This window comes from Antrostomus carolinensis, unplaced genomic scaffold (genome assembly GCF_000700745.2).
Source record: "Antrostomus carolinensis isolate BGI_N321 unplaced genomic scaffold, ASM70074v2 scaffold30699, whole genome shotgun sequence".
Taxonomy (NCBI): domain Eukaryota; kingdom Metazoa; phylum Chordata; class Aves; order Caprimulgiformes; family Caprimulgidae; genus Antrostomus; species Antrostomus carolinensis.
In genome coordinates, this window is record NW_010338376.1 from 3,569 (window position 1) to 29,587 (window position 26,019).

A 26,019-nucleotide genomic window follows, 5' to 3' on the forward strand; every position below is an offset into this window, starting at 1 on the left:
ATTACTACACTGTGTAGTGCAGATCTGACTCATTACATACTGTTACTCGACAGTATGGGTGCTGTCCTGATGGCTCCTGGCTCATTTGGGATGTCTCTGTGCTAAGTGTAAGCCTTTCTGAACCTGGTGTGAATACACTGTTAGAGAACACCTCAAATACAGATGAAAAATATTAGCCCTGTGATAGTGTTGAGGTCACTGAAACAGGAGATTATGCCTTGTATGACCACCTGCTGGCTACTACTTGGCTGACAGGCATGGTGCTTTGAGAACTATTGCATCCGTATTTTTTCTAGTTCCTGGTAAAAATGCTGAAATGTGAACAGCCCAGGTGTACTGCTCTTCTTTGAAACACTGGCCACAGCATGCAGTGATTTATCTTTTGATTCCAGACAGTGTGTGTCTCAGGAGAAGAGTCAGGGATCACTCAGACAGATCTGATCTAGGTGTTAGTTTATTGAGTTCTATTCAGTAAATATAAGTATGTAAAATATTTAATAAGTACAGGTGGATGTGCGGTCAATACTTTACTGTTGACTACACTTTGAGTTAGTATGGGGTACAAAGATTATTATTACTATACGTATCTTAAATGTTACATGCATGCAAAAAATGTCAGTTACCAAGCCATTGGTGTCTGGTCTGAGGTAAAGGGTCTCTCAGCCTTGAAGAGGTAACATTGAAAGATGTCCCTGCTTAAGGGGTGATCACCACCACGCATCCAGCTGCTATGGAGGGAGAGCTCAACAGGCCCTGACAGGTGCAGATATTTATAGCATAAAGTGGTTGATTTGTAGTCAGATTTTCTGCTGTTAATGCAGTTTTGGCCACATATCAGCTGGTCTGCAGCCTGAGCTGGAGTTCTCACTGATACCCTAACACAGTAGGATTAACTTCGGTTAGGCTTACTTGCTGAGCATCTCCCCGGACCAGAGTTCAGTTAGTTCATACAGTAGGAGTGCATCTGTCACAGTGCATCACAGAGATCTGCCCCACGTGAGGCAAAGCTCCATAGCCCAAGGTAGAAAAGGATCCTCTTTAATATTTTCCGGAGCTTACCTGTGCACTGGGACAGCACTGGTGCTGTGTTTGCTGGGGTTCTTCTCTATGTAATTTGACAGAATTATGCAAGTGCATGTATATGCAGTTACCTAACAGTTATTATGATTTTTTATTAAAATGTATCATTAAAAGAAGAGTGCATGCATTAGAAAAAGGAGCAGGTGTACAGAGGGATTCTAATTACAGAGCTGAAGCTGGGCATTGTATCACTTTTGAGCACTGGCCTGCTGTGTGCAAAACTTCAATCAACTCTGTCTTAATGAACAAACTAGAAAAGCTCAAATATTCAAAATATTATATCTGGAAAGGCCTATGAGGAAAAAATAAATGAACACCTAATTAAAAAAGGCTGCTTTTCTCTAGAAGCATCAAAACAGAACAGTCTGTGGGGTGCAGGGATTTAATCATGGCTTTAAATAATAACCAGACCTTTTCCTATGTGATTCACTTCCTGCTTTTTTGGATTTGGTGTTTTTATGCACTGTGTATTGATTTTGATCAGCTGTAGCATGCTGGATTAATCTTGTATTTTTTAATACAGTATGCTGATTGCGTCTCAACTGGAACCAACGTATGCCAGGACAGTTTATCCATGTTTTGATGAACCTGCCATGAAGGCCACATTTAATATCAGAATAGTCCATGACCCAAGCTATGTGGCTCTTTCCAATATGCCTGCTATTGGTAGGTAAACAGCAAGTAGACTTATGGTTTATTTTCCCCCTAAATTAATTTTTAAAGAGTGTAATTTTTCTGAACAGGCTGTATCATCTGATACAGCAGTGTTCAGTTGTCCATGTGCTGATACCTTGAAAATGTACAGAAAATCCGTGCCTATGAACTTAAAAATTTGGAGCCAGTTATTCATAATTAATGTCTCTGATGGCAGTAATTCCATAGTTTTGTCAGTTGTGATGTACTCTCTGGTTGCTGAAGGCTGCCTAGGGTTTGATTCCTGGCATTTACTGTTTAATCAGTGTGTCTGTCTTCCTGCATGACATCTGCTTAAATGAAAATGGCAGCCCCAGTACGCAAATCCTGTAATTGTGGTGTTAAGGGATTACTTTCATTCTAAGTAGATTTTAAGTCATATTTACAACATACAAAAAATTATTTTACCTGTCAGAGACACTGTAGCCTCCTATTATGTGCAGAATAAGAATGAGAGGACTGTAAGGCTCTGGAGATGCTCCTCCTGTCCCTAGCTGGAATCTTGTGTGGGATGCATGTGGAGTATAAGATTCCAAACAAATTCTGTAAATGAATATTCCTACATAAACCTATTAGATCTCTTGCCTCGTTTTCAATGGCTTTTTTCTGCAGCTCAGTGCCATGAATCTTTATTTTTTACCTGAATAATTTTCATCCATAAAGAGGAAGTTTTATGAGATTTGAATGGAAGCTAAGCAACTTAGGGATTATAGGATCTCTGTGAGAATCACTTGAAGCATTTTCTCCCCTTCACAATCTTGTCCACGTCTCCATTATTTAGAAGGAAGGTATCTGATTAAGTGTTTCATAATTCTCGGGCACACATGACCTATATTTGGATCATAATAGATCATACATTTTAGAGATACGCAGCATGGGATAAATTGTCCCCAGTTTGCCCACATCCTAAAACTGACACAGCTTGATATACTTCCAAGACTTCAATTAAGAAGCTCTAGAGTGGATGTTTGCAAGGAAGGTCATGACTCTAATACATGGCAGTAGCAACGAGTATGGCTGCTTGCCTTCTACCAGAAACATATGAAGTTAGTGCAGAAATACAGCTTATTGAAGAGAGGTGTAAAAAACCATGCAGAAAACACAAAATTCCTTTTTTCTTATGGAAGAGCAATGATTTGAAGATTTCTTTGATATTTTTTCTAGATGTATCTGAAATGAAGGATGAAAATGGAAGCCTGTGGACTGTTACCACATTTAACACTTCGCTGAAAATGTCAACTTACTTGACTGCTTTTGTGATTTGTGATTTTGATTATGTCACCAGAACTGAGCGGGGAAATGAGGTAAATATCAGGCTGTATAGCACATTATAGCAGTTTACAACAGAATTTGGCGCTGTGGTACATCACCTGCTTTAGAAGATATCACAGACATTAACTGTGCATTCCATCCCAAAATGATTTGCTTATGTGCCAAAACCACTAACATTATCCTGCAGGTATTTCTGCAGAAAGCTTTTCTTTAGGACAATTAATTTATTGTCCTGTCCTGATCATTTCATACAATTCCACAAGTAGGTGTGGGCTCTGTATGTTAAATCTTCAGAGGCAGCTACTCTACCGAAAGTCATAATTCTGGGTCGTCTTACCTTTTTAGCTCTCTTAGTAGGAAAAAATATCAATTTCCACTTCTGTGAAAAACCACTACAGCGTCCTGTCCTTCAAGGCCCTTTGAGGAGCAGTGTCATGACATCAGTAGGAGCAATGCTATACTCCAAGCATTTTGTATACTAGTATTTTAACCTTTTATTCTGCAGTGGGCAAGTTCTTTAGCCTCCAAAAGTGACTTTTTTGTGTTTAAAGCTTTTTCATCAATGAGTATTCAGTTTTGCTCTTACACTACAATGGCCAAACTTCTTGAGGGAATCTGTGAAAAAATATACCCTATTGGCACCAGTTGTTTCACTTTCCTTTTTTTGCTGAAAGTCAGCAGGTGAAATATGTATCAAGTTGTTCCAAAATAAGTAGTAAACTCAAGCATAAAGCTATTAAGGGTAGCATGTACTTGTAACACAGCACAGTGTTAGTTTCAAGGTGAGAGGATGGTGCAGAGATGACCTAGGAAGCACAGTATTAACTCCTTTTTAAAGTGAAGATTGGACTTGGTATGTCTGTATTGGGTTTGAGTGGCCAGGTTTTGGTAGCAGGGTGGCATAGGGATGGCTTCTAGTCTTTCAATCTCCTCTGAAGCCTTAGCTGAAAAGAGGGGCTCAGAAGCTGAGGATACTCTGTTGACTGAATATGCTTTATTTTTTCCCTTGTAAATTACATCCTACTGCTTCCCAACTGTACTCTTAGCGTTTGGCTGTGCAGCTCCTTGTGAGACCATATATTGCATTTAGATGCAAGAAATGCAAGGGTTTTGAGCTGCTGGGCATCTGGGCGGGGGGGAGGATCTTGCATCCAGAGATACGTGATGGAGAAATAAACCTTTTCTCAGTCTACTACAGCACCTTGGGCAAGCAGCTGCCCTCTTCAGTACTATGACAAAGCAAATGGGCATGGGAGGGGAAAGCTTTGCTTGCTGCTGGTGTCTCCATTACTCAGAAGTACAGATGTCATCTGCTTGTATGTCATCTGCTCTCTCCAGCAGCAATGGGAGGCCAGTGGTCTGTTTCAGGCTGTGAGAAAGTTCAAGAGGAGAGCTGTGTATCTTTGGGCAGCAAATGCTCTCTGAACATCCATTTCTCTCTCTTCAGTGAGAGAGTGGTGGTCTGAAGAAAAGTTTGTCACCCACACTCAGCGGCTGGAATACACATAGGCTTAAGATGTGTGATTCTGAATAGTTTTACAGCATTTCCCACTTAATAAAATAAAAACTAGGAGTCCGTTTGTTCCAGCAATGTATAGTTGGATTCAAGTCTTGGCCTTTTTGAAGTGCTGGTACTCTCCTAGATTTTATCAGGATTAGGCTCTGTGCCACATTTTGTTAGGTCCAGCAAAACTTGAGTTGGGATATTAAAAGCTTAATTGCATGGCCTGGTGTTGACAGACAGCATTTTCAAACAGTGATTCACAGAAGAGAAGCAAAGAAAATGAAAATATGAGGATTTTCTAAAATAACACTTCCTTCTTTTATTGCAGATACGTATTTGGGCTCGGAAAGAGGCAGTTAAAAATGGCTATGTTGACTATGCTTTAAATATCACAGGCCCAATATTTTCATTTCTAGAAGACTTACTTAATGTCAGCTACCCTTTGCCAAAGACAGGTAAGATTACTTATCGCCTTAAATGGACCAGAAATGGCTACTGATTGTGTAACATTCACAGAAGAAATGGGCTCTTTTGCAGTATTCTCTTTTTACAGCTTGCCACATTAATGGAATAAAACCCCTAAGCTTTAACTTACTGAATTTTCCTTTCTGCATCATGGCTTTTATTGACCCGTAACTCAGCACTCTTACCTTCACATCCCACTCATTCTTTTAAAGCATCATTTCCTAATAAAGGGTCAGATGGGGCTACAGAGTAGATAGAAAGGAGTTTTTCAGTCATGTGGCTATTTCTGGGAATCATAGGTCATACCAGGCAAGGATGCCGTAGTCCCTATGTTCTCCTGGTAAATCCTTGCTTTCTTCAGTATGACCTTATCTTACCTGTGAGTTGCCTGTGTGTTCCTGCACATTCCTCCCCAGAAAAAAAGATTCCTGCAGGAAAGCATTTTTTCTAGTTAAAATGGCCATCTGGTAAGTCAGTTAAGTCAAGCTTCAATCAAGAAAAAAGAGTGTCATCATGTAGTTCCACAATTCCCAAGGATTCCCAGCGGCTTCAGCATGAATGATGGGAAAATGTGCTCCTTTATACAAATTGTTAGAATATTGATAGCACAGAAGGCAGTTCTTATTTAAAATGAGTTTCAGACCTGCCCATGATCTTAGCAGATTGCAGGACTGTGGCGGAAGAATTTCCTTCCTTTCTTGACTAGCTAATTTGGATTTGTCAGATCTGTATTTTGTCACTTGAAAGGAATAAATTTTCATCTGTGTAAATGTATTAATCTCCCATTGTATTTAGAATAACTTGCAGAATTACTACAGTTCTTATGGAAAATGTAATATATGCAGTCTTCAGTCATTAAATTTTGCTAACTTAGTAGTCATGTAAGCTATTTAGGGATTGTAGACAATTTTGTTTCATGCTTGTGATCTTCTATGTAGCAGCGATGTCAATACACTAATTAATTAGTATAAAAATATTACAAAATAGAATTAGAATAACAGTATCGCAGGCTTCCTGTTAGGTAAGATTTCAGTTTCACAGAATGCTGTAATACCATTACAGTCCCCACTGTAATGTCATGCAATACAAACTGCATTTACCACTGAGTTTCTTTGAAGTTTTGCTCAATAATCAGTAGGATTTGATCAATTAAGAGTAATGTAATCTCTTGTAAATGCTAGAGATTTCTGTTGCGAACTCCAAATGTGAAATTAAGAACAAACACATTTAAAATCAGGGATATTTAAGGATTTGTTTTTGCCTGATTTTAATGCATTTATAAGTGAGCTTTCTTGCCTGAGGCTGGCTCAATGAGGGCTGCCTCACCAAAAGTGAAAGACCTCAGCTGTAAGCCTGAGGTGATAAGCCTCGCCGAGATGCAGTCTAGCTTTGCTTGGGTTCAGCACCATGTTTACACTGACTAACTAGCCTTCAGACTTGAACTGGCTCATGGACAGCTGGTTTGGAACACAAGATAATGTCTAATTCTAAAATGCTGTGTATACCTTTTCCAAATTTTTAAACAGTCTTTCTTTGAGATCCTTGATGTTTCATCCAGCTCTCACATTTGAACTGGAAAGCTGTTCTCTGTGCATAAGGCAGAAAGGTAGTACAGATGTAACAGCTGTACTGTGGAAACAAAAAGATGATGGTTCTAAGGCACCTTTCAAACAAGAGTGGAAAAGATCCCTCTACTTACAGAGCTGAAAGAGCAAAATTTTTTTTTGTCAGTTGCTAGGCTGAAGAAAGAGGTAAGTATGATCTTTCCCAAATGTGAGAAACTCATACAGAAAAAGATTTCTTAGAGCTGAAATTAATATATTCTCTTCTAGCATTGGTAGAATACAGCCTTCATTTTTATTCAGAACATTTGTATGTACAAGCTACAGGGATCTAGGCTTCATGGGAATTTATTATGTGGCTCCCTGAAAGAGCGGCAATCATGGATGAAAAGTACGAGAAGAAATTTCACAGTCCATTTTCAAAAGTGTTGTCATAATACCATAAAGCATCACTAAAATGTATTATCCTTTAATTGCACACTGAACCAGTGTGAACATTATAATCGTGAGCATTTTACTTCCGAGAATTTTAAAGGTACCTTTTTTTTTCTCTGTTTGAATCAATTTAGATCTGGTTGCACTGCCTGATTTTGGAGCAGGTGCCATGGAAAACTGGGGGCTAATGACTTTCCAAGAATCATCATTGATGTACCTCCCAAGTGATAAACTCACAAACAGAAAGGCAATGATTGCCATAATTGTGTCACATGAGCTAGGACACCAGGCATGTGGTAAAAAATTCTCTGCATTTATTTGTCTATGAGTTTTTTCCCTTCTGGTTGCTGATGATATAGTCCCTGATTAGCAGAAGAAAAATAAGTGACTTGACAGTAGGGGGTGTGAGCACCACAGTACTGAAAGGCTATTGGATCATATGTTCCACTGAAAAATCAATATTAAAAGCAGATTCATATTGCAGATTGCATAGTGACTGCACAGGACTCATTGATGCAAAACTGTTAATCTAATTGCTGTTTTCTTACACAGTACCTATACTAGAAAATACTGTAAGGCTGTAGGGATGACACAGTGCTCTCTACATACAGTGTATTTAGTACTTCATAGGAGAATTAATGGACTTATTAAGTATTCTTTTTTAGTGGCAGTGCATATAATTATTGCAAAATGTATTTGTTTTTCTGTAAGAAACAGCTTATGGTATGATAGAACGAAATTAACATGAACACGTTTTACACTGTAGCTGGACCTTTGTCCAGCTTTTGCAGAGATTTTAAAAATTTTTCTTATTTGATTTGGATTGATAATACAGTTTCACTTTTTTATTGACTATGTTTAATTTACTATTGTTTGGCAGCACAACAACTGTTTGCTCTTAGTCAACAAAGTCGGCAAAAGAGTTTAACTTGGCTATTGCACTTGTATACCCTTCAGATCAGGTCTGTAACTTTTCAGACCTTCAGATGAGTGGATTGCAGGCCAATAAAACAAATGCCAGTACTTAATTAAACTATTTTAAAATGAAGTTGTAGTTCAAGTTTTTAGTAATTAATAAATAGAATACAAATCCGTAAGTGATAAGGTTTTTTCCTTATATATGAACTGCCAAATATGAGTATGTAGCAGTTGTTCTGGAAGTTTTATTGCTTGCCAGGATAGATATTTGTTGATTTTGGAAGTGTTTATTTCCCCGGTTCTGTTTATCATTCCCCTGAAAATGTCCTTTTGTTAAACATGGAAAAGTGTTTTTGTAATTGCTTGTTAAATGCCCTACTTCTAATCGTAGCTTCATATGTTTTTTTAGGTATTTAAATTTTATTGGGAAATGTTTGAAATTAAATGGAGTAAAAGAATGACATAGAGCACTGACATCCATACTCATGATATGAAATTGTCGGTGAAACATTTAAAAAATAACTATGACTTTTCCCAAAGGGCATCTTTTTCTACTGAATTTTCACTATTTGAAGGAATATCCAGCATTTTATTCAATTGACGTGTATACATTAAAGGAAGTTATTTCAGCATAGGTATGTGTGTTTCACCTGCAAAAATGAAAACAGCAGTCCAAAGACATGTTGAGACGTTTTTTCTTTCTATTTAAGTGGTTTGGAAATCTGGTTACAATGAACTGGTGGAACGATCTGTGGCTTAATGAGGGACTGGCATCTTACTTTGAGTATCTGGGAGCTACCTTCGTTGAACCCAAGCTTTCACTGGTAAGTAGTAACGCTTACTAAGTAAGCTAAAGTAGCAAAGTTCCAGCATGTAGGACAAAAAGGAAGTTGCAGGAGGTGGGATTTAATTAAGCCATAGCATTAGTAACTTAACTCCCCTGGGGAAGACCAGCAGGTCTTGATTCTCCCCTGGAGGTTCTCCATCTGCTGGGGGCTGTCATCTTACCCAGCTCTTCTACCAGTGGTGCAGAGGATGGCTGGACAGCTGTGATTCTGCAGTGTCAAGGAGTTGGTATTTTGCCCTAGATCTTTCATGTAGCAAACCCACCTTTCTCTCCTGTGTCCTGCAGCTGATGGTTTGCCTCCCTGCTTGTCCGAGCTCTTTTCCAAGCATCCCATACCTCAGGTATCTTTACCAGGTAGTGACTAAGTTGGGCCATTTTGAATCTATTTGCACTACTGGGTCCATGGGTGTCTGGTGGTGGATAAGGCAAGTATAATACACATAGGTAATCTGACAGCAGGGTAAACCTCCTTCCTGCTCTGCCCAAATGGGTTTACATATAAATCCCATAGCATATTTGGACACTCCATCCATCATTAAATTCTTTGACAGGAGGAGAAGTGCTGCTAATTGTAGCCATGAGATGAGGAGAACTCGCCTGTGCAACTCTAAGTGTCTGTGCACAGTGCCCTCAGCTCCTGAAGAAAGGAGAAGCCTTTAGTCTGGGCAGGCGTGCGACTGCTGTCAATCCAGTCTGCTTTTTATTTGACACAATTGAAATACCATTCATCACTTTCATTTTCTAATTAATTGAAGTACTTAATTACATGCTTAGTTGGAAACTAATACAGGCATATCAAACAAATTCTGTCAGAAGGATTTTTAAGTCATGGGATATACTAACCTTCTGCTTTGAACTTCAACCACAGCTCACTTTATTCTATGTAATGCAGTATTTTGATGTCATTGAAAAGTGTAAAGGCCACCAAATTTTAAACTGTAAATAAAACCTTATCTCCTTTTTAATTTTAGTATTTCAATGTAGAAGCTTGCCTTTCTAAAAACCAACAATTGTGATTTTATTTATGTCCATAAATTTTAATAGTGGGCAATAATTCCATTTGATAAATTCTTGTGCAGTTTTGTGTGCCACACACACTGACAGAATGACAGAATGGCTGAAGGAACCTCTGGATGTCATCTGGTCCAACTCCGTGCTCAAGCAGGGCCACCTAGAGCCAGTTGCCCAGGGCTGTGTCCAGGTGGCTTTGGAATATGTTCAAGGATGGAGACTCCATCACGTCTGTGGGCAACCTGTGCCATTGTTTGGTCACCCTCACAGTGAAAAAGTGTTTCCTGATGTTCGGAGGGAGCCTCCTGTGTTTCAGTTTGTGTCCATTGCCTCTTGTCCTGTCACTGGACACCACTGGAGAGAGCCTGGCTCTGTCTTCCTTGTACCCTCCCTTCAGGTATTTGTATACATTGAGGAGATCCCCATGAGCCCTCTCTTCTCCAGGTTGAACAGTCCCAGCTCTCTCAGCATGTTGTCACAGGAGAGATGCTCTAGTCTGTTCATCACCTTTGTGGCCTTTGCTGGTCTCTCTCCAGTAGCTTTATATCTTTCCTCTACTGAAGATCCCAGCACTGAACCAAACACTCCAGGTGTGTCCTCACCATTGCTGAGGAGAGGAGAAGGAACACCTGCCTCAGCCTGCTGGCAGTACTCCTCATAATGCAGCACTAGATACCGTTAGTCTTTTTTGCTGCAAGGACACAATGCTGGATCATGTTCAACTTGGTGTCCTTCATGTCTCCAGGTCCTGTTTTCACAAAGCTGCTTTCCAGCTGGGTGGCCTGCAGCATGTACTGATGCCTGCAGTTCTTCTTCCCCAGATGCAGGAGTTTGCAGTTCCCCTTGTGGAAGTTCAAGAGGTTCTTGTCGGCTGATTTCTGCAGCCTGTCCAGGTCCCTCTGGATGGCAGCACAAGTCCCTGGTGTATCTGTCACTTCTCCCAGTTTTGTGTCATCTGCAGACTTGTTGAGGGTATGCTCTGTCCCATCATCCAGATTGTTAATGAAGATGTTGAACAGGACTGGGCCCAATATTTGCCCCCGGGGTACACTGCTAGTTACTGGCCTCCAACTAGACTTTGTGACACTGATCACCATCCAATTACAAATTGAACCCTCAAAATTTACCATCTGTTTACAAGGAGAAAAAATGGTCAACAAATTTGATCTCATTATTTTGAAGCCTGTGTTCCAGTTAATGAGTCTGAGAAGCAGAAGTCTTCAAAGTAGCCTGCAATGACTTAAAGGTTTAGGTTTTTTTTTTTACCTTTGTAATTATGTCATGTTCTATCCCATCTTAGGACAGATACTCATCTGGGGAAATTGAATCACCATTTGACAAAACAAGAACTTCACTGATTTACACCAAAGGAGCCATTTTCTCTCATGTTTCTCACCGGGAGAGAGCAAAAATGACACATAGTTAAGCCTTAGTAGTTTAGTTTTTAGATTATTGCTCACGTTTGCAGCAGGAGAAACGGAGAATTTTGGAGGAAAATGCTGCCATATTAATGACCTACGGATGTAAATGAGATACAGGTTTTCAGTTTTCCGTATTTGTTCATTTACTGTTAAATATAGTTGACTTATTTTCCCCTGAGGATTACACTGTAATTGTCTTTGTCAGGGCCAAACCCACAGTCTTTTCAGATGTACAGTTTTCATTGATTACTAATGTTGCACGTGGAAAATGTTACAATTGGGTGTGTTACTTCATAGAAAAGTGAGGGAAGGAGGAAAAGTATCATTCCTTGTTTATTGACAGGCTATTTCTGTTTGTGCTAATCCCATAATCTGCATTTTTTTTCCTGACAATAAGTGTTTTCTGTTTAGCTCACTGAGTTTGGTCTTTTTCTTGCAGGATAAAATCTTTTATGATCATGTTGTACAACCTGTCTTAAGGGAAGACAATGAAATAGGAGTTCGATCACTGTCAGAGAGTGAAGACAAGATCAAAGGATCATTTTCTTTAATGTCTCTGTTTGACAGCATCACATACAACAAGGTTAAAAATATAAAATTATTCTCATTTCTTGTCTATTCTAAACTAGCGGTACAAAGTAGGTTTGAGAGGAACTGTTAAATTACAGTGCTTTTTGTAGGTTGCTTTGTCATTCAAAATTTGTTTCTGCTGCAATTTATTGGCTGTTGCAGATCTGTTTGGCTATAAAAGAAACAGTGAAAAAAAAATTAACCTCCATGAAATGTGAAGCATAGGAGTAGCCTGAGTAGCTTCTCTGAACCACAGTTTGAAAAAATATTGCTATAATAATTCATGTTTTCTCATAATGTTTTTTGTATTTCAGGGAGCTTCTGTTACCTGGATGCTTTCTAGTTTCCTGACCAAGAAGTTGTTTATCAGAGCACTTAGTGTAAGTTTGAAAAATTAATGCCTTCATCTTGATTTATAAGCTTGAAAGTGACAATTGTTTGCTTTGCTGTTTGCCTTGATGATGTTTTTCATTGAACCCTCATGAATTCTGATGCTTCTGTTTGTTTCCGTACAGTCATATCTGAAAGAATTTTCCTTCTCAAATGCTAACCAAGATGATCTCTGGACCCACATACAGATGGTACTGATTTTATATCTAGTATTTTTGCTCTCGTGTTTGGCACAGTCTAAATTTAGGGCATATATTATTTGTAGAAGACTGCAGTGGAATTTGGCTGTCCCTTATGCAGTCTTTCTCTCATATAAAAATGGCTTTGCAGACTCTTTCAGCTAATGTCTTCACAAGCTGCTTTACTGCACCTGAGATCAGTGGAGCTAAGTACAAGGAATAGAGAGATGAGATGGTAAATCAGGGCCAGGTGGAGTTTTGGGTTTCATGGAGATTGCCTAAGCCTACATGAAATTGCATAACCTATTCTTTTGGAGTTTATGTTTTGACAAATTAAAGCGTGTGATGCTCTGGGCTTGATGATTAAAGACATCTGTATGTCACAGATCCAGCAAAGTCTATATCCAGGGCAGTAGCTTAGCATTTCACCCTTTGCTGGTTTTGTCAGAAATGTGAATGAGAAAACAGGTGCTAATATTAGGTTTATTTTTTAAAATTCCACTTTCCTATTCCTCTAAAGAAGGCTTCCCCTATGTTGCAGACTCAGTCTTAGAAGGCTGACACATCTTTTAATCCAACACAGACTGTACCTTCACACTAGTTGGGACTCTAGCTTAGTATCTTTTTCAATTTGTCTTTACTGTCAGTTTGTTTGTTAGGTAGTCAAGTAAAAATCTTTGTGCTTCAGCAGCTTTATTTGAATGAAATTAACAAATGAAATCTGCTGTAGCCGTACAGCGGTGTAAGTATATTAACACTAAAAAGAGAAAGTTTAGCAGTCAGGTTATAAGAATGAGAAATGTCATCTCAGTATTTCGTAATTCCTAAAAAGGCTTATGCTGTCTTTATTATAATGTCAATAATGTCCTTTGGACTTTGTTATATTGATCTTTTGCATTAATCAAAGACCAGCAAACTGCTGAGCAGTTATATTTTCTCTTGTATGTTAGAACAACCCCTAGAGTGTTGCTGAAGCAATATCAGTAAGTGCCTGTTTATCGTAAATATTTCTAATTCCTGTTTCTCTTGTAGGTTGTAGATGCACAGGATGAAGTTCAGTTGCCAGCATCTATAAAACAAATAATGGATTCCTGGACATGCCAAAATGGGTTTCCAGTTTTAACATTAAATCTAACCACTGGCACAATCAGTCAGGAACAATTTCTTAATAAAAAGAAGGAAAACAGTACTGATTCTTACAAGTATGCTTAGCTTGTGTTTTTGTTTTGTATGTCCTATTTTTTGAAAGAAACTCTTCAGTTAGGGTATTATGTTTTGACCATCTGATTTTTTAACTTTGTGTTTATATCATGAGTTGTCAGTAAGATCTCTTTGAGACTAGAGTTTGCAATAGTTCTGCAAGCCACTTCTTTTGCCAAAAGGTTACTTTCCTCTGGAGTAGTTACTTTTCCAGCCACATAATAGCTTTGTAAGGACAGACACAGGCTGTGAATAGGTTGCAGGGTGGGAATTTTGCCTGGCATTTTCTTCTTTCCTCATCCCTCAGTTGTACAGAATGGCAACCTGGGTGAACCATGCTGTAGCTTCTTTCCAGTGCACATATTGCCAGTCTTTTCTGCTTGGCAAGGATAAAGGGGTTGCATTTAAGTACTTATATAAATGAACCCTTCCTCAGAAAGTGCCAGGTACCTAACAAGTAGCTTTAAAGTTCCTATCAGTGAGCAGTGCTGAGTGCCTGGTGCTTTTGAAAGCTGTGCTGCTTATTTAGATGCCTCAAAATGGTGATAGAACTGCCTTTGATCGCCCACTTTGGAAACTTCCATGAAGTTCAGCAGTTGGCATGACTGTTGGGATGCATGGACAGGGCCCAGAAGATGGGTTCTCACGTGGGGAAAAGGTATAAAAGAGAGCAAAATCCAAAGCAGTTTTTTCCTAGCTGCTGTTGCTGGTCACCCAAACAGCCAAAAGAAATTTTGATGAGAACCACAGAGTTTTCTTTGCTCCCAAGCTCCGGGAGTTGCAGAGCATTAGTCCATTCAGCACTTTTGGTTAGCTCAAATAGGTAGATCCAAGTTACAATGTTAAGTCCTTTACTCTAGCTAGCAAGAGGCAATGCCATGTGAATGTAAGAAAATCTAGGACGTGTTATAGAATTTTTCAGGGTTTTGAGGTTTGCATTTGTTTTTCCCAGGAGTTTTACATTCCCTCAGAAAGGAAATTACAGTTGCCAGAATTAATGGCAACTTGCTTGCCTGGGGCCTTTTTTAGTGGGTACCCTTCTGAAAAGGAGCTTTATGTTCTCCAGAGGTAGGGTGAAGTGTAATAAATTAGGAGAGTAAAATTACTGCCTGAAGAAGGAGCCAGAGCAGACATACAGTGATATTCAAATACCTAGGATCAAACAGTATTCTCAATATGAGTGTCTGTTTAAAGCCATGCTAAAACTCCCTCAACTAAGTGCTGATCCACCATAAGTACCACCATCTGATAAGGTTTTGTGCATCAGAGAGGGGCGAAAGTAGATGGAGATTCTTGTAAGAAGGAACTCATCTACAATCTAGTTTAACATCAGCTGAGAGGGGTTTTTTTTAATTTAGTAGTTTATACTACTACTAGTAATACTTTAATTAAGTAAATATTAATTATATTATCTCTTTTTTTTGTTAAGTAACACATGGATTATTCCTATTTCTTGGATGAGAAATGGATCATCACAACCCTTAATATGGCTTGATAAAAGCAGCAGTAAGTAATGTATTTGTTCAGATATGCTAAAACCAAGCTGATAAACACACACCTAACTCCTGTATAAACAGAGGATATATTTGAACTGAACAGGGAGATAAAACTTTGTTACAGACATTTCTATGTTTATCTGTCGTGCTAATTTTATGTTACAATAGCAATAGATTTTCAAATAGGTTAATATGTTGTTCTTTTATATGTTGCATCAAACTTCAGTGTATGCTTTTAATAATATGGTAGAATGTATACTATGAGTAGAGATTTTCATAATAATTTTGATTTTGTCATTTTGTACACAAATCCAAACTCCTCATGCTTGTGTATTATTCTTATCCCAGCAGATCCCATTGATGTTAATGACAGCTTTTGGGGATAGGTAGGATCTCATCTGTGATGTATCAGAAAATGATCAGCTCAAGTAGTAGATACAAGACTGAAAAAAATAAAACCAGCCGTGTGAAGTGACCCAACATTGTCACACATGGATATCTGTAAAAACAAAGTTCTATCAGTTCTTTGTCATCTCAGTGCTTTCCAATAAACAGATATATTTTTTTGAGAAAGAAGAAATGTAATGATTAGAATGAGGTAATAATTTTTCCTTGGCAAATCAGCTCTGAACTCCATTCAAAATCCAAGTTTTGAATCAGTTACGAGGAGGTGCAGAGACTGATGTTTGTGGAATGCATATTGCAGCTCTCCATCCTCTATTTGCAGTGTTTAAAAGCTACTTTCCCTCTTTTTCAGGCAATACGATCACTTGAGTGATCATTTCACAGTATATGGACAAGTAAATAAGCAAACTGTGGATGTTTATTCCTCTGAAAGCTTTAAAGTTAAAGAAACCAGTGATTGCTAGGGTAAAAAGTTAGAACATTTGCAGAAAATAATTGTTAGGCAGCACTTGCTTGGAAGGAATAGTGTCATGTGCTAACCTTGTATTACTGAAGTTCTACCAGTTCAATTTCCTTACCCATCATGTGACTTAAGAGCTACACAAGTTATAAAAAAACCCAGTAATATTGCATCTTCCTGAAGAGACTACGATAAAGGAGAAATTCAGTCTTTAAAACACTTGTAGTTGAAAGCCATGTATCAAACTCGTCAGACACTATTCAGTCAAGGAACTTGCATTCATATTTTAAGATTAAAAAAATGATAATTTACCTTTTTACTTTTTGATGCATAAATAAACCAAATGGTTTCTTACAAAGGTAGAAATGTTAAGGGTAGTTTTCAATTCAGTTACCATTTTGTTCCTGTGAGATTGAAATGGCTTTTGATGAAGAACTCTTATGTTGTCATTCAGAAGTATTAATCAGAATGATTTTGGTAAATGAAAATGAGGGATTTGGTACAAAGTACAGTTTTAACTTGAATTTTGGAATAGTTGCTGCAGTGGCATAATAATCTATAAAGAGGAAACATCTTAAAAGTGATTTTGCATATGTGTATTTTTGCTGCAAAGATCTCTGTGGGAGCTAATTTATCATACTTCTAAACAAGTTAATTTAAACTCTTAAGGTCCAAGCTGGGCTGCTATGAGCAGCGAGTTCGTTCAGTGCTGCACTGTACAATGTTAAAAGCCTGTCCTGTTGGTTTAGGGCTCCTCAGGCAAAGCCTATGTACTTAGCTTCTGCCCATAGAATTGTGTTAGTCACCGTCCCTGATTGAGACATGCGTGCAGCAAAAATAGACACACTAGGAGGATGGTGCTCTTATGGTAGAACATGTTTTGCTCAGCCTGGGGAATGGAGGAGCATAGTTTTGCTATTTTAGCTGGATCTAAAAGTGCTGTTGATGATGAACAGTGCACTGAACCCATATGCCATATAGGAGAAGTACTGCTAGTGCCATATTGTAGCCATCCATGCGATTTTCAAATGGTTAAGCCACTATATATGGCGGATTCCATGGCACTTTTCTGTCTCATTTGAGTTGTGAGGATGACTGAGGGTGAATCCTGTAGTACTTGCTCTGTCAAAACACACTGAAATCTCAGTCCTCTGTTCAGGATAAAGCAGTGCTACATCTAGGCTACTCACCAATATTGATTATTGTTTTAAAAGAGTTTGCCTTCTTAAATCAGGATGATCATAGCCAGTTAAAGCAGCATTTGAATCCTCTTCTGATGAGGCAGCTTAGAGTCTTCAAGGCTGCGCTGGCTCCTTCAGATGTGCTGTAGGCTGTCAGGAGTAAGTCATCGGACAAGCACACATAAAGTAAGTAGTAGTGAGATGAAATGGAACTGCAGAAGGAGGTCTTTAGGGAGTGATGTAACTCAAAAGGGCTATGGGGTTATTTTATTTAAAATATTTTTTTCCTATTGCTTGTGTCTTGCATAAATTTAGCTGTTTGGCTTTCCTTGATCTCCATTTCTGTGAATACTAATAGGTGGTCAGTTCCTCCATAAGGTACTGAGCATTGGTGCTGAAGTACCTGAGGTGTCAGTTGCTTGTTGAAGTTGTTCTGCTGTGCAGAGCAGAGCTCACAAGTGCACGGAGCTTTTGAGGGGTTCTCTTTGAGTCCAACCTCAAACTTGTGTCTCAGATCTCAGAGGAGCACTGAGTCCAGTGTTTGTAAGTACAAGAGAATTTATCAGTGTGCAGAAAAAAAAATGGTACATTTTAATGTCACTTTACAGAAGTGTTTCCTGAAATGCAAGTACCGGAGTCAGAATATGACTGGATCCTGCTAAATGTAAATCTAAGTGGATACTACAGAGTGAACTATGATCAATTAAACTTGAAAAGATTAGCATGCTTGCTTGAAAATGATCCAAAGGTAAGATCATATTTGTTTTCTTAAGCTTATAAACAGACTCTTTCATGTATTTCTTCTTGCAGTTCTTACCAGCAATTACATTGATGAAAACCTGGAATAATGAGAAACTCGTGTGTCACATAAGAAGAAATGATCTACCATTGTGCCACTGAAGTCACTGGCAGCCTTTCATAGTGAAAGAGGAAAAGGCCAAAATAGTTTCACATAAGCATCAAAATGAGATGGCATTCTTGTCTTCAAAGTTGTCCGAACAGCTTGTGGTTCTTCCAGTCTCTTAAATTTGTCTCAAAGAGTTATCGATACAGATATGTGACTGAGCTTTATCTGCTATTAGGTAACCATGGAGAAGGAAAGCTGAGAAAGCTTTTTATTTCCATATTACCTCAAAGCACAATATTTTTGCCAGTAGAGGAAAAAAAAATAAAAATCATCTGACTTGGGTTTTGGTTGAGTGGTGAGGGTTTTTTTGTTGGAGATTTTTCTTAGCAGAGAAGTTCCAGTCAGTTCTACTTGGGCTCTTTCAGTCCTCCATAGACACTGTAACTCAGAGTAGATTTCATCCCACCTCTGACTTGTCACAGCTTGGGCTGAAGGTAAAAGTGGTACAGAACAGCCTATACATGTGGCTGTATAGTATTTAATGCTGCCTAACCCTAGGGTGAGCCAGAGGCTCCAGTAGTAATGTCAGCTCATCGTTTTTGGTAACAGTGGTAAGAAAGTGTAAGCTTTCAGCATCCTAGTAATAAGTGCAGTCAGATTACTTCTTTAGAAGGTCTGGACATGAGTACGATCAGAGCATACAGTGTGATTAGATCTTTCTACAGCACACTGGCTTCCTTTCTTCTAGGCTTTTTCCTTTCAAAGCAAATCTTAAGACAGCAGGAAATGAGGTGTGTGCTGACTTGCAGCCCTTTTTTGCATTGGTCAGGGGGAAGTTTCACTTGAGCAGTGGCTGAGCCGAAGGGGCACAGAAGCAGGGAGGAGACAAGGAGGGGCCAGCAGTCCTCATGAGAACATGAGCTGTAGGCAGGGGTTATGGCTCTGCCTGGGTCATTTAATTCATGATAGTGCCAGACGCTGCTCTGGACTAATCTGAGTATGTATTCTGAACTGAAGTCTCAAAAGGAAAAAATGTACCAAAATGTTATAACTAGGATATATTTAGGAAATGTAGCATTTCCGTGTTTTAATTTTCATTATGGCGTGCAAGTAAGAGGGGTCTTTAAATTCCATGCTTAACATACTGTAGCTGTATATTTAAATATAAAAATACATTATATAGCTGTATATTTATGTATATAAACATCCCTAAAAGCAAATACATAATTTCAGCTTAAAATGCGGGATCATTTTGTGATGCTTTGTAGAAGATTTTGGCTTAGAAAAAGTGTTAGGCGCTTTTCTTATCCTTCTGAAACATAGTAAAGCTTTTTTAAACTCTTAATGACATTTTTAGAGCTGTTAATGCCACATAAATACTTTCTGCAGGCTATTCCCGCTGTCAGCAGGTTCCAGCTGATAGATGATGTTTTTGCATTGACACAGTAAGTATGTTTTGAATATGTCATAAAAGATGATTAAACTACATTATTGTATTTAACATTGCTACTTCTGCATTGTCCTTTCCTACCCATATGTGCCTCATAAGAACAACAGCTGTTTTCACAAAATGGTGGAGTAGTTAAGTGTTTAAGCCATTCTTCTGTCAGTACTGAGCCATTTCTTTAAGATTTCTTTTAACTTTTGGTCCAACTCTTAGGAAATATTTTAAATAGTGGCACTGTCATAAACTTTTTAGGGACTAATTTATATTTGTTGTAACAGAAAAATATTCTGAAAGAACAATCTGAATTTTCCTTCATTTATTCGGGGCTATCTCAGCTGTGATGCTGTCCTGCATCACTCTTAATACCTCTTTAATTTTCCTTGCTGATGGATGACTCAGTTATTCATGTCTGTGGTGCTAGAGGTCAGCAATAGTGTAGGAAGCTGAAGAAGTTATAAATATGTCTGTGCCTCAAACATACCAGAGATCCCAAAAACCTCAGACACCTACGATGTGGCAGCTCAGGGAGGAGGTGGCCAAAGCATACTGTCCCTCCTCGGAGCCTGTGAAGGTAGCTCTGAGAAGTACAAATTCCCATTCCTTCTGTCATACGAATGTTGTTTCTCACAAGAGAGCTCAAACCTAGTATGTAATAAGGAATGTACCTGTGAAGTGTAGAACTGTGCTCCTATGTAAGTACACTAGAAATGTTTCTGTTCTGGAGGAGAGGGGCTTGAATTGGCATTTTATTGGTAATGAAAATATATTTAGCAAAAAAAAAAAACAAATGTGTTATAACTCAAAATACTGCTGTTTTCCTTAATTTTGTTCTACTGAGTGATGCATACTGTAAATGTGCCCATACTGTATCCTGCAGACACAAACAGAGTACAGTCTGCATATTGCCATGCTTACTACCGTGATTGTCTTGTTACTTTGATAGTGGCACTGTGCTCTGTAATAAATGTTTTGAGAGTTCAGCTCTTAGAGGCACCATTGTTTTATATTTATGTTATTTTCCAATGTCTTTTCTAGGTCACTCTCAATGCAGTATCTGGATGTTTTATTGTCAGTTTCATAAGTAAACAGAAATTCATCTTAGGTAATTCATGTGAATAGGTATGCTCAAGTGTGAATTTTTTTGTCTTCAAATAGGTTTGGATACATTCATATTGAAACAGCGCTTGAACTAACAAAGTACCTTGGCAGAGAAGATGAACTCTTCATATGGAATGTGGTATTATTAAACCTAGTACCTGAGAATTTGGAAAGTACTCTGAAAAACTATGAAGTGTATCCGCTTTTAAAGGTATCATCTTTTCTGTTAGTTAGCAAAGATACAGGACCATTTAAATAAATCAGACTAAAAGGAATGTAATTATGACCATGATGGGTCATAGTTCTTGTCATTCCTTTGCATGATTTTGTTAACTTTTATTTTAAATAGGAGGAGGTACTTATTTTTATGTATTTGTCAATGATGAATATCACTGAATCATGAGTAATTCTAAATTGTAAAGCAGAAATCTATTTACGTTCTTTATATTAAGCCTGATCCTGGGTTTTTGTAAAGCTGAGGATTCAGAAAATACAGCTATCAGTCAGTAGCAAATAATCAGTAGTTAGTAACAAGAGTAACACTGCTATGTATAAAGGGGATATAGAATGTATGTGCTCTGCGGTTTGCACTGCCTTCCAGTTCATCTTCATGGAGAGAAAGAAGAAATTTGGTTTCGATACAAATCAGATTATTCTTTCCCATATTTGAGCTACCTAAGATAATACTGTCTTATTTATTTCCTTGACTTCTGTTTGAAGAAGATTTCACTTTTGTTTAAAGTGTAATCCCGCAGTAGTATTTCTCTTAAGTTCTAAAGTAAAGATATATTTAAAATATATGAGAACTTATTTTTCTTTTTCTCTGAGAATAAGCATTTGTTTCCTTTCATAAGTAGTTCAGAGGTTCTGGTGATGTGAAATAGTAACTTCACAGTTTGAATGGATGTACAGGTGTATTGAATTTTAGACCCAGTTTATATACTTTATTTTAATATGCTGTGTTGTCAAGTAGTAAATTTTTAGAATAAATCTGATTAAGTAAAGAAAATACAGTGAAATAAAAACTTGCATCTTTAATTAATTTTTCTTTCCCTTCTTTTAAAAGAAATACCTTTTAAAGAGAATGTTGCCAATATACCATTATTATGCAGGTTTTATTCGTCAAAATGTTGATGCTTTGGAAGATGACTATTTTGCTCAGTAAGTGTTCTGCTTTAATTTGAGTGTAATTGAATTATTATTGTTCCTGTACTATAAGTGTGTGTTATTTATGATGACACCTCCAATAAAACTTCAGTATCAGGATACTTTGGGATATTTTCAGTCTATTTAATGAGCATAAAAGATTATAGTTTAATGATCTGAGTGGTAGCTTTTGTTTATGGGAGAAGAGGCTTAACAGGCTATTGCTAGTTGGGGAAAAACTGAGAGCAGTGAACTTCAGATGTGATTTATGCATCAATCACTAGAACTTTAAAATAGTTCACTTCCAAAGGCTACTGAAGCCACAATCTTGAATGTCAGAATGATTTGGACTAGATGCAGCTAATCTCTTAAAACTACCAAGAGGAATGCAAAACACAAAAAAACCCGCTAAGAAAAATAGTACATTGGTAGCCTCACTAATGTCCATGAATATCAATGTCAAGAACCCATTATTGGTAGTTTAATTTTTAATTTTTATTAAACCTGTTTCTAGTAGAGATTCTCCTGGGTTAACAGCATCACGTTCTGAAACTGTGTGGGCTGGTCAAGCACAGTGCAAGCACGCCAAATGTGGAATACATGTCTTTTATTCTTGTTATTTTGGCTTCCCTTCAAGAGTGTATTTGGAAAAACTTTTTGCAACAGCCTGCTGGCTGGGCCTTCAGGATTGTTTGAACCTGTCATCTGAACTGTATGCTAAATGGATGGACAACCCAGAGTACAAGTAAGAATAATAATGTGCTCTTAGAGGTGTGCATGAATAATTGAGGTGGAAAGTTAATGGGAAAGTACATGGGGGAGGCAGAATGAGAAATGCTTCTGTATACTGCTCTTCTTCCTCAACATAATGATAAGAATTTAAGCCTAACTGTGCTCCCCCAACCCCCTCCTCTTGCCCAAATCCCAACTTTATGTTGATTTAATAATTGTTGCTTTTACATAGAATTTACAGGCTGGAGGATGCAGATTTTTGCCATGAAGACCAAAATCAGTTTAGCCACATAACAGATGAACCTCAGAGTAGGGCTAATATCCCATAACATCCAGTCACTTTGCTGCAGTGCAGCCTTAGGGTTATCACGTATACCAACTCACTTTCTAAGGCTTTCTTAGCAATACTGAGTGAAATGACTGATACAGGCATCTACACGAGGTGAGCTCATCAAATTGTCATGCATGTTCTTTGTTCATGTAAAGAGGTGCTTGGAGCAGCTGTCATTTATTATGCTGATATTGGAGTCTAGAGGTCAGGTTTCTGGTCTGTGATGATGGGAGTCTGGGCTCTACCAGGGTCAGACTTTATGCATTCAAGTATTGCATTCCTAAAGAAAATTTATGATGTATTGAAATTCTTATTCTCTTTTCCTCCCTCTTTCTTTTAATGTTTTTCTATGCAATAGTCAAGTAGTATTGGCACCGGTGAGTGAAAATTTCAAGTTTTTTATTGTCTTTATTTGTAATAAATATTTTGTTGATACTTGTTAGTTGGCAAGGTAAACTGAACTTGTACTTTTATGTTTGTGGGGTTTTAAATAGCTTCATAGTGATCATCCTCATAAAAACTAAATTGTGCTTTGGCGTTAAACTGAAAAGTTTAAATCGCCTAAATCCATTCTGTTATGTTCCAGAAAGAATATTCTTACTATCCCACAATAAAAACAACAGTTCTATGTGGAATTCTCAGGCTGTTTTCAAAATAGTTACTTATCTTCCCCTATTAATAATTTTTTTTTTTTCCTGGTGAAATACTACATACCTTATCTGAGTTGAAGAGCTGAAAAGTCTGTGAAATATATTAGCTGATTTGAATTAGAGAAAGAAGATTAATTTTGTTGTCCTTACTGGCACTGAGATAAGTTCAAAGGGACTTTACAGCCTCACATGTCAATGGCTATAAGTGTTGAAAAAAAAAAAAGCAAATTTGAATTTTGTGAAAAAAATAGTGTTTTAAGGGAAAAAGCCATAGGAGATAGGAAACTTCTTAGGTTTCAAATGACAGATCACAGTTCTTGTTCAGTTACAAAGGAGGCTTTTCAGATGCTGGATAGAAAAGCAAAAGTGCACAATAAACTTTTGACTCATATTTCATAGACAGATCCCTTTAGCTGCTCTTATGTTCTCCATTCTGAGAGCAAAATTTGTAACGGCACACTATAGGTGTTCTGACACATGTGGAACCCAGTAGGATTCTCAGATCTGTGGAAAGGAGTAGTGCTTTTCCCTTTCAGTAAGGTGATCAGTTTTCAGCTGAACATTTCCAAACAGTTCCTGGCAGAACTTAACTGGACTTGATACAGTGCATTTTTATCTGCTCCATGGAGATAACAAGCTGAGAGCTATGATACCGAGGCAGTTTCTCAGTTTTACTCTTTTTTTTTGCCTATAGGAGTGAAGTGAAGCTAGCTAAATTAATGTATTCTCTGTGGTGCTGTTACTGACTTGTCTTCTTTTGAAAGAAGGAAATGAGCCTAGAGGGAGGGACCATGTTGCTGTACAGTTTAGTTATTTACTGAAGGTAACCATATATTGCTGTTGCCCTCAAAAGTTAAGAAATCACTTTGTCCTTTTTGCTCCAGGAGGGAGGGCTACAGGAAAATGACACCTAATCCACCCTTCTCCCAGCAGCTTTTTGCTTCTTCCCCAAGATACAGAAACAAGAGAATTCTGGCAGGCCAGCCATCTCAAACACACAACCACTCCCAGAAAAAAAATATTGAGATTAATAAATCCCACTGCTCATCTAACATAATCTCAAACTCCAATGTCCCTCTGGACCGCACTGGACTTCCTCTTTGAGCTACAACATAAAGCACTTCAGGGCCACCATAGATGTTACCAGCTAGAGGATCAGTGTCCCATAGTAGGCTACCCACATTGCTTGCCTTGAATGCTGAACATCAGAGCTGCAACCAAAAGATACACAGAGCTTATCTCTTTGCTCCTCACCTACAACAACTCTGCGCTCAGTAACCAACATTTTCTTCAAACTGTTGGCACAGCTGCAAAAGAGCTGTATTTTAGCCAAGGCAGCTTTTCATGAAGCATCTTGAAAAGATGATTTTTAACTAGCTGTATACCCTGTTATCACCCTACCATCACCTCTTTTTGCAGTGTTATGAAATAATTATTAAACAAATTACTAGACCCTGTAACTTAAATAAGGTCTGTCATAAGAGGATTCCTCACAGGACTATTTACCTTGACATAATCACTTAATCTCAGTAAGCATTATTCCTGGTGGCAAATCCCCTATGCTCCAGCACATAACCAGGTAAATCAATCCAAATTTTTTTTTTACAATAAATATAAAACATGCCCAGACTTTCTGTTTTTATGCCAGTGAACCTCCCCACCCACAACAGGACTATCAAAATCCCTGCATCTTGCTTCTTAACAAGCGATGTCTGCCATCCGGAACACCCGACTCTCTCTGTCATTCCCACTAGTCCTTAGTTTCCAAAGTTTACTTGTCTCTACCTTTACTTTGAAGATTGGTGTCATTTAGCCTTTCTTCTGACTAATACTGCTTCTCTTTCTGCTGGTATAATCCCCATTTTCTCTAGGATGGTGTAGTGAAACTCTGAGGAATGTTTAACCTTTAATTTGCTGCTTCTGGTTTTGGGCTGTAGAACTGTTCTTGTGTGACCAGAAACTTGTCTGTTTTTCTCAGTCTCTCTCCTGATCGAATGGAACATAGTGTTTACACGTCTACTTACAGTGTGTAATAGTATGCCATTGGGAAGTTCTACATTTCATTTGTAGCAATGGAACCCATTCTCCTACATAGAATTAGTCCAAAATAGCATTAATTTAAGCTCTTTTCAGATAGCCTGTGTGGTAGAATACGTTGCTATCACTGGAAAGGGTTGACAACGTCTTAATGTCAAGGATACGTCCTTGCCACAGAAGAAATTTTCTTTTCAGCCTTTGCACATGAAGTGGAGTATTACACTGATAACGTTTGCATTTAGTTTCTGTTGTGAAATTCATTGCCATGTTGAGGACTGTCCTCTGGGGTGGGAATAATAGGAGGCTGTGTGTTGCGTGGAGAAATGTCCCTTCTGTTTCCATTTGTGCTGCACATGGTCCTACTGGATGCATTTGCTGAAGAAACTTTGAAAAGGCTTGCCTGGTATGATGCTTATATGCAGCTGTACTCTCTTTAACGGTGTGATCCATGTCCTAGCCGTGATGTGAAAGTGGCAGTAATACTGAATGTACACAAAATAGCTTGACCCAACTGTTTTAAAAAGTGTTTTTAGTTTGCCTTTAAACTGCATGCTTTTAAAATGTTTAAATCATGAATAAAGCAATCAAATTTCTTAACTTTATTTAGATTGCTATTTTGTGTTTCCTTTCTTGTGCATCTTT

At 38.1% G+C, this 26,019-nt stretch overlaps 1 protein-coding gene across 1 annotated transcript in view; it reads left to right on the forward strand.

The window, feature by feature from the left end:
- Positions 1-1,604: 1,604 nt before the first annotated feature.
- LVRN (laeverin) overlaps positions 1,605-26,019 on the forward strand; it is a 29,802-nt gene continuing 5,387 nt past the window's right edge. The window contains exons 1-15 of the mRNA XM_010175501.2: positions 1,605-1,746; positions 2,938-3,077; positions 4,878-5,004; positions 7,146-7,300; positions 8,640-8,753; positions 11,648-11,791; positions 12,093-12,158; positions 12,294-12,359; positions 13,380-13,549; positions 14,977-15,053; positions 17,698-17,837; positions 19,326-19,381; positions 20,539-20,692; positions 21,548-21,642; positions 22,265-22,372. Coding sequence (XP_010173803.1) covers positions 1,605-1,746; positions 2,938-3,077; positions 4,878-5,004; positions 7,146-7,300; positions 8,640-8,753; positions 11,648-11,791; positions 12,093-12,158; positions 12,294-12,359; positions 13,380-13,549; positions 14,977-15,053; positions 17,698-17,837; positions 19,326-19,381; positions 20,539-20,692; positions 21,548-21,642; positions 22,265-22,372 — 1,754 coding nt within the window. The remainder of the gene's footprint in view (positions 1,747-2,937; positions 3,078-4,877; positions 5,005-7,145; positions 7,301-8,639; positions 8,754-11,647; positions 11,792-12,092; positions 12,159-12,293; positions 12,360-13,379; positions 13,550-14,976; positions 15,054-17,697; positions 17,838-19,325; positions 19,382-20,538; positions 20,693-21,547; positions 21,643-22,264; positions 22,373-26,019) is intronic.